The 13,828-nt window shown below is 45.7% G+C and overlaps 1 protein-coding gene across 5 annotated transcripts in view; it reads right to left on the bottom strand.

Annotated features, from left to right (window-relative positions):
• The window catches only part of USO1 (USO1 vesicle transport factor), a 118,179-nt gene extending 105,031 nt beyond the window's left edge, over nucleotides 1-13,148 (bottom strand). For 4 of the 5 annotated variants that reach the window (XM_040327759.1, XM_040327780.1, XM_040327764.1 and 1 more), the window contains exon 1: nucleotides 12,895-13,148. In XM_040327759.1, the coding sequence (XP_040183693.1) occupies nucleotides 12,895-12,963 (69 nt within the window). In that variant the 5' untranslated portion in view covers nucleotides 12,964-13,148. The remainder of the gene's footprint in view (nucleotides 1-12,894) is intronic. The other variant, XM_040327768.1, reaches the window with a different exon arrangement.
• Between the last annotated feature and the right edge of the window lie 680 nt (nucleotides 13,149-13,828).

Raw genomic sequence — 13,828 nt, 5'->3', positions numbered from 1 at the left:
TTACCCTCAGCTTCTTTAGCAAGGCAGTGTTAGTCTTGAAGGGGTGTATGGGGTATCATGTTGGAATACTGCCTTGCGGCCAGGGTGCATTTAAAATTAATGATTTTTTTAAATAAATAAAAAAAAAACACTGATGTTTTTACTTCTATCGTTTTGTTTTTTTAATAAATAAATTTTTTAGATTTGTATCACATTTATTTTAATAAAATGCTTTTGGAGTTAAAATCCATCTAAAGATAGTTTTCTATTTAAGATACATTAAAGTTAGGGGTGCAACGGATCAAAAAAACTCACGGATTGGATCGATCAGCAAAAAAAAAAAAAAAAGACGACTAATCTTGTTACACCCAACGGAGTTTTAGATTTCACAGTTATTTTCAACACAAAACAGAGCTTATATGCTTAAATACAGTGGGCCAGATTCAGGTACGGCGGCGCATCATTGACGCGGCGTAGCGTATCCTATTTACGCTACGCCGCCTTTAGTCAGAGAGGCAAGTGCTGTATTCTCAAAGCACTTGCCTCCTAAGTTACGGTGGCGTAGCGAAAATGGGGCCGGCGTAAGCGCGCGTAATTCAAATGAGGATGAGGGGGGCATGTTTTATTTAAATGAATGGGGACTCAACATGATTGACGTTTTTTACGAACGCCGCATGCGCCGTCCGTGTACATATCCCAGTGTGCATTGCGGCAAAGTACGCTGCAAGGACGTATTGGTTTCGACGTGAACGTAAATTACGTCCAGCCCCATTCACGGACGACTTACGCAAACAACGTGAAATTTCGACGCAGGAACGATGGCCATACTTAACATTGGCTACGCCACCTAGGGGGCAGCTTTATCTTTACGCCGGCATACCTCTTACGGAAACGGCGTATCTTTACTGCATTTACATGTTACATTTTAAAAACCGCAGCAAATCTGCTGACCTTACATGGTTGCTAATGTGAAAGAACACCTCTTATTTTTACATTTAACTAAATGTGAAAATTAGAGGTGTTCTGTCACATTAGCAAGCATGTAAGGTTTGCTGCTGCTTTTAAAATCTAACATGTAAACAGTCTGTTGGATTTCCAAATACTGTATTTAAGCATATAAGCTCCGTTTTGTGTTGAAAAAAACTGTGAATGCTAAAACTCCGTTGGGTGTAACAAGATGTCCGCTTGCCCTCTAATCACTATCTATACTGTGCAGGAGTGTGGGGTGGAGTAAGATGGTGGCAACGAAACGTCACTTCCTGACGAGACAGCCGCCGCCGGGTGTACCAAGATGGCCGCCGCTCCAGAGCTAGGCCGAAGCCGGGGACTTTCCTATGGCCGAGGTTGCGGAGCGCTCCGCGGATCGCATGGTGTGCCGATCCGAACAGGGTCACCCGCTCGGATCGGTGATGATCCGTTGCACCACTAATTAAAGTGGATATAAACCCAATTTTTTTTTTTTTTTTATGTCACAATGTACAGTATAAGATTTCCTATCATCCTATCACCAGTCTTGCCACACAGAGTTAATCCAGCTCTGAGCAATCTTCTTTTATTGTTCAGTGAAAAAAAAACGGACAAACAGAGAAAAACCTTAGTCCGTTCCGCCCCCTTGCTGTGAGTGACAGGTTATTTACATATCACATGCACTAGCCTGAAGACAGGCATTATTTTTTAATTCCCACCCCCACTCCTTTTCCGAAGTCATGTGGTTACTTTTCTGGATTTTGACTGGATGTTAGTGATCATAGCAGAATTTAGTGTAAGGAATACACAGGAAAAAATGCATGTTGACAAGGGGAGTGTAGAGGAGGGCAGGGAGTCTACTGACATCACGACTCCACCCACAGAGCTCCAGAGACAACAGATCCACCCACAGAATCTGCAGTTTTTTCAGTTCTTATAAACAGACAAAGGGGAAACAGTTGACAGGTAAGGATACATGCAGAAGGCATGTATATTCTTATAGATCAGCACTATGGCAGTAGTTTAGAAGGAAGGAGAGTGGGTTTACATTCACTTTAATTATTTAGTTTATTCAGCATGAAATCAAGCTTAGTTGTGTAGCATGAGGCTATATATTTTGCAATATTTACATTTTTGGTAAACTCATTTAGTGAGTCCAAGCTCTGTAAGCTGGGATAACAACATGCACTGCATTGATGCATTCACACAATTTCACAGTAACCATGAGATAAAACAAAGTTCAGGAATATTTCTTTATCCCATTGTTTTGCAAATCTATGTACACACATATATATATATATATATATATATATATATATATATATATATATATATATATATATATATATATACACATACACACATACACACACACACACAATATATATATATATATATATATATATACAGTGAGGAAAATAAGTATTTGAACACCCTGCTATTTTGCAAGTTCTCCCACTTGGAAATCATGGAGGGGTCTGAAATTGTCATCGTAGGTGCATGTCCACTGTGAGAGACATAATCAAAAAAAAAAATTCCAGAAATCACAATTTATGATTTTTTTAACTATTTATTTGTATGATAGAGCTGCAAATAAGTATTTGAACACCTATCTATCAGCTAGAATTCTGACCCTCAAAGACCTGTTAGTCTGCCTTTAAAATGTCCACCTCCACTCCATTTATTATCCTAAATTAGATGCACCTGTTTGAGGTCATTAGCTGCATAAAGACACCTGTCCACCCCATACAATCAGTAAGAATCCAACTACTAACATGGCCAAGACCAAAGAGCTGTCCAAAGACACTAGAGACAAAATTGTACACCTCCACAAGGCTGGAAAGGGCTACGGGGAAATTGCCAAGCAGCTTGGTGAAAAAAGGTCCACTGTTGGAGCAATCATTAGAAAATGGAAGAAGCTAAACATGACTGTCAATCTCCCTCGGACTGGGGCTCCATGCAAAATCTCACCTCGTGGGGTCTCAATGATCCTAAGAAAGGTGAGAAATCAGCCCAGGACTACACGGGAGGAGCTGGTCAATGACCTGAAAAGAGCTGGGACCACCGTTTCCAAGGTTACTGTTGGTAATACACTAAGACGTCATGGTTTGAAATCATGCATGGCACGGAAGGTTCCCCTGCTTAAACCAGCACATGTCAAGGCCCGTCTTAAGTTTGCCAATGACCATTTGGATGATCCAGAGGAGTCATGGGAGAAAGTCATGTGGTCAGATGAGACCAAAATAGAACTTTTTGGTCATAATTCCACTAACCGTGTTTGGAGGAAGAAGAATGATGAGTACCATCCCAAGAACACCATCCCTACTGTGAAGCATGGGGGTGGTAGCATCATGCTTTGGGGGTGTTTTTCTGCACATGGGACAGGGCGACTGCACTGTATTAAGGAGAGGATGACCGGGGCCATGTATTGCGAGATTTTGGGCAACAACCTCCTTCCCTCAGTTAGAGCTTTGAAGATGGGTCGAGGCTGGGTCTTCCAACATGACAATGACCCGAAGCACACAGCCAGGATAACCAAGGAGTGGCTCTGTAAGAAGCATATCAAGGTTCTGGCGTGGCCTAGCCAGTCTCCAGACCTAAACCCAATAGAGAATCTTTGGAGGGAGCTCAAACTCTGTGTTTCTCAGCGACAGCCCAGAAACCTGACTGATCTAGAGAAGATCTGTGTGGAGGAGTGGGCCAAAATCCCTCCTCCAGTGTGTGCAAACCTGGTGAAAAACTACAAGAAACGTTTGACCTCTGTAATTGCAAACAAAGGCTACTGTACCAAATATTAACATTGATTTTCTCAGGTGTTCAAATACTTATTTGCAGCTGTATCATACAAATAAATAGTTAAAAAAATCATACATTGTGATTTCTGGATTTTTTTTTTTTTTGATTATGTCTCTCACAGTGGACATGCACCTACGATAACAATTTCAGACCCCTCCATGATTTCCAAGTGGGAGAACTTGCAAAATAGCAGGGTGTTCAAATACTTATTTTCCTCACTGTATATATATATATATATATATATATATATATATATATATTTTTTTTTTTTTTTGCTGTAAAAACATCAAGATAGTACTTTTAACAAGTCCCAAACAGCCTCACCTGCTTCCTCTTTAATCCACCCCTGAATTGTGCTCTTTCCCCCCCCCCCCCCTCCTCTCACACCAATGCTTCACTGCTAACATTCCCTCTCCAAGTCTGCTTGCCAGAGCCCAATGACGGGGAGGCGTGTCACACTGGGCTCTGGCAAGCGGACTGGGTGGAGCAAGATGGCCGCCGCTCCGGAGCTAGGCCGAAGCCGGGGACTTTCCTAGGCCTAGGCTCCGGAGCGCTCCGCGGATCGCGGGGTGTGCCGATCCGAATGGGGTGGCCCGTTCGGATCACGGATCGGTGACGATCCGTTGCACCCCTAGGAGCTACAGATTATAAAAGAGAAGAGAGGTGCCTCTAAGAGCCGGTTCATACAGGGGCGGCACGACTTTGGTGGCAACTCTGCAAGGCGATCACAAGGCGACTTGCAAAATTACTTCTGTATTAAAGTCAATTCAAGTCGCCCCGCAAGTCGTAAAAGAATATTTTTCTAAGTCGGAGCGACTTGTGTCGCTCCTATTAGAACAGTTCTATTGAATAGAGCGGAGCGTGACTTGTAAGGCGGCAGAGTCGCCAGACGAGTCTCCCCTGTGTGAACCGGCTCTAAGTGTAGCAATATGGTTACATTTAATTTAGATACAACATTTAGCAACTCACATGGTTGATGATTAAAAGAGTTACATCTAATTATGCAGGCATTCGGGGTTAAAGCGGTCTACATAGACCATTCTCCGTACCTCCGGCTCTCACTGCTGTCAGTCTGCAATCGTGGCCGGTAGGACTACCCTGTGGTAGAGCGATTTGAGGGATGATGTCGATGGTGGTGCAGAGGACGGTCTATGTGGATCGCTCTACCCCAGATGCCTGCATACTTAGATGTACCTTTTTTAATCATCAACCATGTGAGTTTCTAAATGCTGTACCTTCATTAAAAGTAACCATATTGCTACACTAAGGCTGCATTCACACCTAGGCGTAGGCGATTTGCCGCGATTTTCCGCGACAACACGCAGCGTTTTTTAACCGGTTTTGTATAGGTCATTGTCGGGTATGGAGAACGCCGAAGCTGCCCGATATGCCACGACAAAAAAGGATCCGGGACTTGTTTGAGCTTGTGGGACTTGTAGCGTCGCGCTTCAGGTGTTTTGTCGCCTAGGTGTGAATGCAGCCTTAGAAGCGCCTCTGTTCTGTTTTAGAGCCCATTCACATCTAGGCGACAAAACGCCCGACGCCGGACGCTTGTGCCGCTAGAGGGGAGAATTCCCATTGCTGTCTATGGAGATGGTTCACATCTCATAGACGCCGTACGCCTGTCGCCTGAAAAAAAGTCCCGGATCCTCTTTTTCAGGCGGCATTGGCGTTCGGCCATACAAAGCAATGGGAAGGCGTTGTGAAAAAAAAAGTTACACACTCGCGGCAAAATACGCCGCGTACGCGGCGTATCTTGTCGCGGAGGTGTGAATGCAGCCTTATACTCAGTTGTGACATGACGAACTTTGTATATCAAGACATCACTTGTATAGCAAGTCAAAATGTATTTAAAAATGTTGCCTGTGTTGCAAAACACTCTCAAACCAAGTTACTCCCAAACCAAAGTTTTACTATACAACATATCAAGCTAGATATTGAAAACTAGGGTTGTCCCGATACCGATACTAGTATCGGTATCGGGACCGATTCAGAGTATTTGCGGGAGTACTCGTACTCCCGCAAATACCCCCGATACCAAGATAGAATACTTCCCCCCCCACCCCCCCCCCGCCCCGCCGCCGCCGCCGTCGCATCCCGTCGCTACAACGCATCCCGCCGCATTCCCCGCTTGGTTAATACGGGCGGGGAACATTACAGCATTCATTTGAACAGCTGTAGTCTTTCCCGCCCGCCGCGTATAGACACTCCCCCTTGCTCGGGTGAACTGTCCAATCCCGAGCAAGGGGGAGTGTCTATACGCAGCGCGGCGCCAATCATTACAGCTGTTCAAAGCTGTAATGTTCCCCGCCCATATTAAGCAGTCGGCGGCAGCGGGGATGCGGCGCGATGAAGGTAAGGGGGACAGGACATGGCTGCATATGGGGAGACCTTGCTGGATGTGGGGGACATTGATGTGGGGGACATTGATGTGGGGGACATTACTGGATACGGCGGACATTACTGCATACGGCGGACATTACTGCATACGGCGGACATTACTGCATACGGCGGACATTACTGCATACGGGGGACATTGCTAGATACGGGGGACATTGCTAGATACGGGGGACATTGCTAGATACGGGGGACATTGCTAGATACGGGGGACATTGCTAGATACGGGGGACATTGCTAGATACGGGGGACATTGCTGCATATGGGGGACATTGCTGCATATGGGGGACAATGCTGGATATTGGGACAATGCTGGATATTGGGACAATGCTGGATATTGGGACAATGCTGGATATTGGGACAATGCTGGATATTGGGACAATGCTGGATATTGGGACATTGCTGGATATTGGGACAATGCTGGATATTGGGACAATGCTGGATATTGGGACAATGCTGGATATTGGGACAATGCTGGATATTGGGACAATGCTGGATATTGGGACAATGCTGGATATTGGGACATTGCTGGATATTGGGACATTGCTGGATATTGGGACAATGCTGGATATTGGGACAATGCTGGATATTGGGACAATGCTGGATATTGGGACAATGCTGGATATTGGGACATTGCTGGATATTGGGACAATGCTGGATATTGGGACATTGCTGGATATTGGGACAATGCTGGATATTGGGACATTGCTGGATGTGGGGGACATTGCTGGATGTGGGGGACATTGCTGCATACGGGGGACATTACTGGATACGGGGGACATTACTGGATACGGCGGACATTACTACATACGGGGGACATTACTACATACGGGGGACATTACTGGATACGGCGGACATTACTACATACGGGGGACATTGCTAGATACGGGGGACATTGCTGGATATGGGGGACAATGCTGGATATTGGGACATTGCTGGATGTGGGGGACATTGCTGGATGTGGGTGGACATGGCTGCATTTGTGGGGGGACATGGCTGCATTTGGGGACACATTTAAAAAAAAGTATCGGTATTCGGTATCGGCGACTACTTGAAAAAAAGTATCGGTACTCGTACTCAGTCCTAAAAAAGTGGTATCGGGACAACCCTATTGAAAACTCATGTACACTAGTGACTAGCCTACATTTCATGCTGGTTCAGGGCCTTAACGGGGTGAGCAGGTCCTAAATAACGATTGCATGTAATGTTTAGATAATATGGATTACTATTAGTATGCCAGGGTTTGACAAATTTGCTTGGAATCTAGGAGCCAGCTAAAAAAGTTAGGAGCCAGAAAACGCGCCCCGACGAGCTCGCACGCAGAAGCGAACACATACGTGAGTAGCGCCCGCATATGTAAACTGTGTTCAAACCACACGTGAGGTATCGCCGCAATCGTTAGAGCGAGAGCAGTAACTCTAGCCCTAGACCTCCTCTGTAACTCAAAACATGCAACCTTTAGAACTTTTTAAATGTCGCCTATGGAGATTTTAAAGGATAAAAGTTTGTCGACATTCCACGAGCGAACCCAATTTTGAAGCGTGACATGTTGGGTATCAATTTACTCGGCGTAACATTATCTTTGACAATATAAAAAAAATTGGGATAACTTTGCTGTTGTCTTATTTTTTAATTAAAAAAAAGTGTATTTTTTTCCCCACAAAGTGTGCTTGTAAGACCGCTGCTCAAATTTGGCATGACAGAAAGTATTACAACGATTGCCATTTTATTCTCTAGGGTGTTAGAATAAAAAAGTGGGTTAAGAGGAAGTTCCATTTTTGGGTGAAACTCCTCTTTAACTTGTAATGCCAACGGCCACCACCAGATGGCGCCAGCTCACAGAAGGAAGACCTTGGGACTTCACAAGGCCGCAATATCGCGGCCTCAATTACCGGCCATTGCGGGCCCATCACGATCGTGCGGCGGGGGAGGTGGGGGCGCACGGAGACACAGGACGGCGCGTTCGTGGCGGGCCCGTGGCGGCCGGTAATTGAGGCCGCTGCCTCAATTACCGGCGGGTGCGGGCGCCAGGTCACAATCTCTTGTCGCAATTGCGACCGGGTGCCCGGATATTGTCGATCCCTGATGTATGCTGTTTTCTATTATCGTTTATTGTATTATTTGATACACAGAATTCCTCCTGAAGAAGCGCTTGAATCCGCAAAACCGGTAGAGGATTGTGCCACACTCCACCGCAACAGAAACTTCCCGGGGTCACCCTTTAGTAGTGATTTGTTGGTTTGGTTGGGGTCTGGCATCTGTTTTTTAGAATATTGTGTAATTTTATATGCAATAAATGACTTTTATGATACTATATATGTGTCGAGAATATCAGTACCGATATAGTCCAATCAATTCCCCTTTTGGGTGACCATATATTGGTTTAGGCAGCATCAGCACCTGCCACCATGGGTTCACCTGGTTCAATCACACTAGCCTACATTTAATCGCAGCCATTTTGCCACATTTAGCATTTTCCCACGGCAAGCGGTCAAGACGTTCCTACCTTGAACGTGATTCTTCTGCGTCAGGAAAGAGGGGTTGAAGCTCCCCTAATCGCAGCAGCTCCTAAACTTTGCTAAAAGCCTATGTGTACATTGACACATAGGTTTTTATGGAGTTGAGTTTGAGAGCTTTGGCAAAAAAAAATGCCAATGGCTCCTAAACTCAAGTTTAGGAGCTTCTAGTGTACATGACACCTTCTTTCTTTCTCAAATTTCTTTGTTACTCCTCCTCAAAGTCTATATACTGGGAAATGGGCCATAACTCAGGAATCAAGGGGATAAGAACAATACTAAGAAGAGTTCCCTCTGGGAGACGCTCTCACATAGTAATGCTCTACCGCTCTCAGTCTGGGCTACCTTTGTAAGGTGGGGTGGCTACCCCACCATTTGTGAGGTGTAGAGGAAACGCTTTGCATGGTAAAATCATATCAGTGGCAGTAATTCAACAGAATATCTATAATGTAGGGATACCTGAGAATCCCCTTCAAGATGCTCAAATGTTGATATCCGAGAAGGTTTCTTCTCTGGGAAATATTTGATATCTTTGCTAATATAAATGTCTGCACCTCTTTTGTATTACTGCTCGAAAAAAAATTATTGGAAATGAAAAGATGTAGATTAGCCTTCCTCAGACCAGGTTCCTCCAGAGATTGGTAGCAGTTCCATGATCAACAACAATGGAGAGCTGATCACCCACCAACACTAACCACCAATGCTAGGGGGACATCTACACTGACCACTAATGTTAGGAAACAATAACTGTATACATGTCTTTTCTGTTAATATTCATTTTATTTTAATATCATAGGTAAAATTGGCAAAAAATTATCTACCATGGGTGTCAACTATGCAAGGACACTTTAGTGATTGTGCCAATGTACCACAAACTGTAGTTATTATTTTAGCAGGGGTTCCTCAAGACCTAAAAAATATTTCAAGGTTCTGCTTCCATAAAAAAGGTAGAGAAAGGCTGGCATAATGCATAGGAGCTACAAACTTAAAGGACCAGAAAGGGATTAATGTGGAACTAAATAGAAATGGACAACATTGGTGAGCAAGAAAGACATTTATCTCAAAATAGACATGGAGTTTCTCAGCAATAAAATGTACTTAACTACCTGCTTGAAGTTTTCTGATGATGGTAATGATGATCTCATATGGTATCACTAAAAGCCTGGATAGACTGGTTTTGTGGCTATCTCCCTGGTTCACATCAGGAGTATGAGGGTTGTAGCTGGGCCACCAGGCTGCCAACTTGCCATGTAAAAGATCCAGCTCTGCTGGGACCAGCAGCAAATTTACTGAATACCACCGAGGGAAACTGACACACTATCCACCTCCCCACAAAGGCTGTCTGCCAAAACTTCTAGTTCTCATTTAGGCTTTATTTAGACTTGTGTAAGCGTGTTTGCGCATGCACATTGCTGGTAGTGCAGGCCAATAATGTAAAAGGCCTACCTCACCCCCAAGAAATTAGGGGAAAGAAGTTCCTGCCACTTATTTAACCTCTTGGAGCCAGCTTCTGCCAGCCCATTAAGGTGTTTAGAAGGTTGGGAGGCAGGGCTTATGGTCATGCGACTGCAGTGATTGGCTGTCACATGATCAGAAAGCTCCCGATCATTAGGGGGGCGGTGGACCGGGAATGCCTGGTTGCTCTTTTTTGGGTGTTCATTTTCGTTGCACTGGGGGCCACGTGGGATCTCATCAGATTGATAGCATGGGTTACAATTGTCTGAGGGTTTGATGGTGTGAGGCCTGTCCGCCCCCCGCATCCCCCCCTGTTTCTCCCCTTTCTTACTTATATATTTTGGGATGGGCTTGTGGAGTCCTTTCACTTTGCCTTGCGGGGGATCCCGCTCCTGTCACTGGTATGGTTTCCAGGGGGTGTATTCCTTGGGTGGGGGGGTGCTGGGGCGGTATGGCCTGCTGTTTATAAGCTGGATTCGGTATGTACTTAGGTATTGACTCTACCTCAGGGAGAATGTTTTCATGCACGACCAGTTACCTTTGGTGTTACCTTAATGTGCCTTATTTGCTTGCTGTATTTGTCTTTCACTGCTGTATTCTATGGTGAATTATGTTTATATAATGTCTGGCAACTGTATATTTGATCTGTGATTTTACGTCAATAAACAGCTCCCGATCACAAGCTGCGATCGGGAGCTTTCCATTAGCCACCAGTAACTGTGTCGGGAGCATGTTCTCGGCACAGCTCTATTTGCACTAATGCACACAAATATGCAGCTGCTCTGCGCCAGGGCCCACCCGCTGAGAGGCTGCATATTTACGTGCGTTCTGTGCCAAGAGCTTAAGATCCCTCTGGACTAAATTACATGGTGCTATAGCAACATGCAAAATCACACCGTGGCTGTCAATCATTGGGTGTACCATTAAAGTGGCTCTAATGGCTGGACATTTAAAAAAAATGGTATTTAAAAAAACAATTATACTCACCTAGGTGGATGCAGCATCGATCCGATGCTACATCTGTCCCCGCCGCCTGTGCAGTGAGAACTGAGTGATCAAACACAGCTGATCATTCAGTTCTCTCCCGTGGCTCTGAGCAGAGAGCTGAGATTGTCAGTCTCTAGTTCTCTGCTCTGCACCTCCAGCACTCACTGAAGCACTGGGCTGAGGAGGGGGCAGAAGGAGCTGGTTTAGGCTCTGGCACTCAGGTGCCAGTCTGTGGATCTTTTCAGAGCCTAGACTGGCTCTGTGATGTCAGCTGCTTTTGGCTGAAGACGGGTTACAGAAGTACAAAACAAACTGCACTCCTTTGATCCCTCAGAGAAGTATAGCCAAAAAAACTTTGGCCATACTTCTCCTTTAATGCATTTCCTGCATTACAATAAAAAAAGTCTGTATTTTAATTACCCCCTCACCCCCTGTATACTTTCCTAAACACGATCTCAATCCAGCATCGTGCCCGCCTGCAGCTGCTCTCTCTTTTCTGTCTGCTCAAAGAGGCAGTCAATCAAAACCTGTGAGCACAGAGCTGGGGATCAGGGGTGAACCACGCTGTGTGTGCGTCAATAGATGCACACAGCCCTGCTCGGGAGCAAGCTACCAAATGCGCCACCATAGGAACAGACCTCCTGTCGTGGTGTACGGAGGGAAAAAAAGGGGCCACCCTGTACAATCACTTTAAGAATTAATATCACCCCCATGCATCTCCAAAAGTGTTGCATGCATTCTCCATTTACAGAATTGTAAACCTTGCCTTTAAAGGGTGTGTTAAGTAAATTTTTTTTTTTTTTTTAAATAACAAACATGTTATACTTACCACCATTGTGCAGCTCGTTTTGCACAGAGTGGCCCCGAACCTGGTCTTCTGGGGTCCCTCTGGGGGCTGTCTCGGCTCCCCCTCGCAAGAACTCATCACCTTCATGCGAGCGAGCTTGCATGGTGATGAGTTGTTGCGGGAGCACTCCAGTGATATAGCCGCTCACTGTATCACTCGGCCCCGCCCCCCACGTCATTGGATATGATTGACAGCAACGCAAGCCAATGGTTGCGCTGCTTTCAATCAACCAATGAATGACTCGAGAAGCCTGCGCGTTCACGGCGCGGGACTTTCGAAGGGTCAGGTAAGTAAACGGGGGCTCGGGGCACTATTCCTCTGATGTTTTTTCACCTTAATGCATAGAATGCATTTAGGTGAAAAAACGTTTACCTTTACAACCCCTTTAATCAGCCACAGAATCTACATAATCCATATGCGTCAGGCGTTAACAAGGTGACAACCCTATGTTTGATGAAACAGATGATTTTGCCGCTAAAGACAAATCACCTGTGTCAGAGAGGCTCCACTAATTAGGGCCCTTTGATTCTCCCTGCGTTAAATTGTATTGGAACTGTACTGTCTGCCCTCATGTTGTAAAGCACTGTGCAAACTGTTGGCGCTGTATAGATCTTGTATAATAATAATAATGTCGCTGGTCTAAACGCTGCTGAATCTTGATCGCTAGTGATGGAAGTGTGTACAGAGTAGGCGATTCCATAGAGAATGATCCTGCTGCTGGAGATCTTGATAAATCACTAGTCACCCATCTGCCATCAGCCTCATTAAGGAACTGTACCCCATGACACCCAATGTATGCCACCATCACATACAGTGTACATATACAGACCAGGGTGTCACCTAAGTGTACAATCCCTGCTGTCAGACTGTAGTCCCCCTATGCTAATACACATGTCACCTCAGAATGGATATTCTGTACAAAACATGTAAGAAAGCCCGGCTGTCACTCACAGTTTCCGCTCCAGATGGCTGCACCCCGGAGCTCTGCTGACCTCCCATCACTCCCCTTAGGAAATTCATGGTGGAGAAGACTGTGAGTCGCGCTCAGGGACAGAACACAGGTCTCCGGCACCGGAGTGCAGTACAGGAACAGGCCCCGGTGTTTCGGAGATGCAGAGGGGTGAAGGGTGAAGAAGGGGCGGGGGCACTGAGCACTGTACACAGGGCAGAGGTGTGATGACGTGGGCATTGGAGGAATGAAAAGAAACCAGGAAGCGACAAAGACCGGCAGCGCATGCGCGGAAACGTGGCGGCGACGTGTAGGCGCTGAGGCTGCTCGTCATGTGACTTTTCCGTCCGCCTAGTGCTTCTGCTTAATGGTGTCGAGAATGAATTAAAGGAGCTGGGATGCTGTTATAGTAATCCCTTCTGCACTTTTTTTCTCACCTAAAAATGGTGTGTTATATCAGTTTACGGGACTTGCACAGCTATCTACAGCTCAGTGGCGCAGGGATGAGAATGATAGACCTGGACTTTCCAGGAAAAACTCAGCAATTTCAAATATTTTAATCCTGACAGGTCTACAGTGGTTGCTTCTACATTTTTGTGTGACCTTCAAGCGGAGTTCAACCCAAAAATTGTACTTCTGCTTTTTGGAATCCTCTGCCCCCACCTTTCAGGAGGGAGCAGATACTTGTCTAAAACAGGTATTTGCTCCCACTTCCGGGCATAGATAGCCGAGCCACCCGCGGGTATCTACGCCATGTCTGGCGCTTCCTCCGTCCCCCTTGCTGTCTTCTGGAAGACACAGGTCCCAGAAGACAGCAGGGACCAGTGGGATCACGCAGCGAGAGATGCGCAGTAGGGAACCAGGAAGTGAAGCCGCAAGGCTTCACTTTCTGATTCCCTTACCGAAGATGGTGGCGCTCCCATCCGAGGGACAGAT

The sequence above is a fragment of the Rana temporaria genome, chromosome 1 (assembly GCF_905171775.1).
Source record: "Rana temporaria chromosome 1, aRanTem1.1, whole genome shotgun sequence".
NCBI lineage: Eukaryota > Metazoa > Chordata > Amphibia > Anura > Ranidae > Rana > Rana temporaria.
Note: the sequence above shows the minus strand (reverse complement) of the source record. Positions and strands in the feature narration are given on the sequence as shown.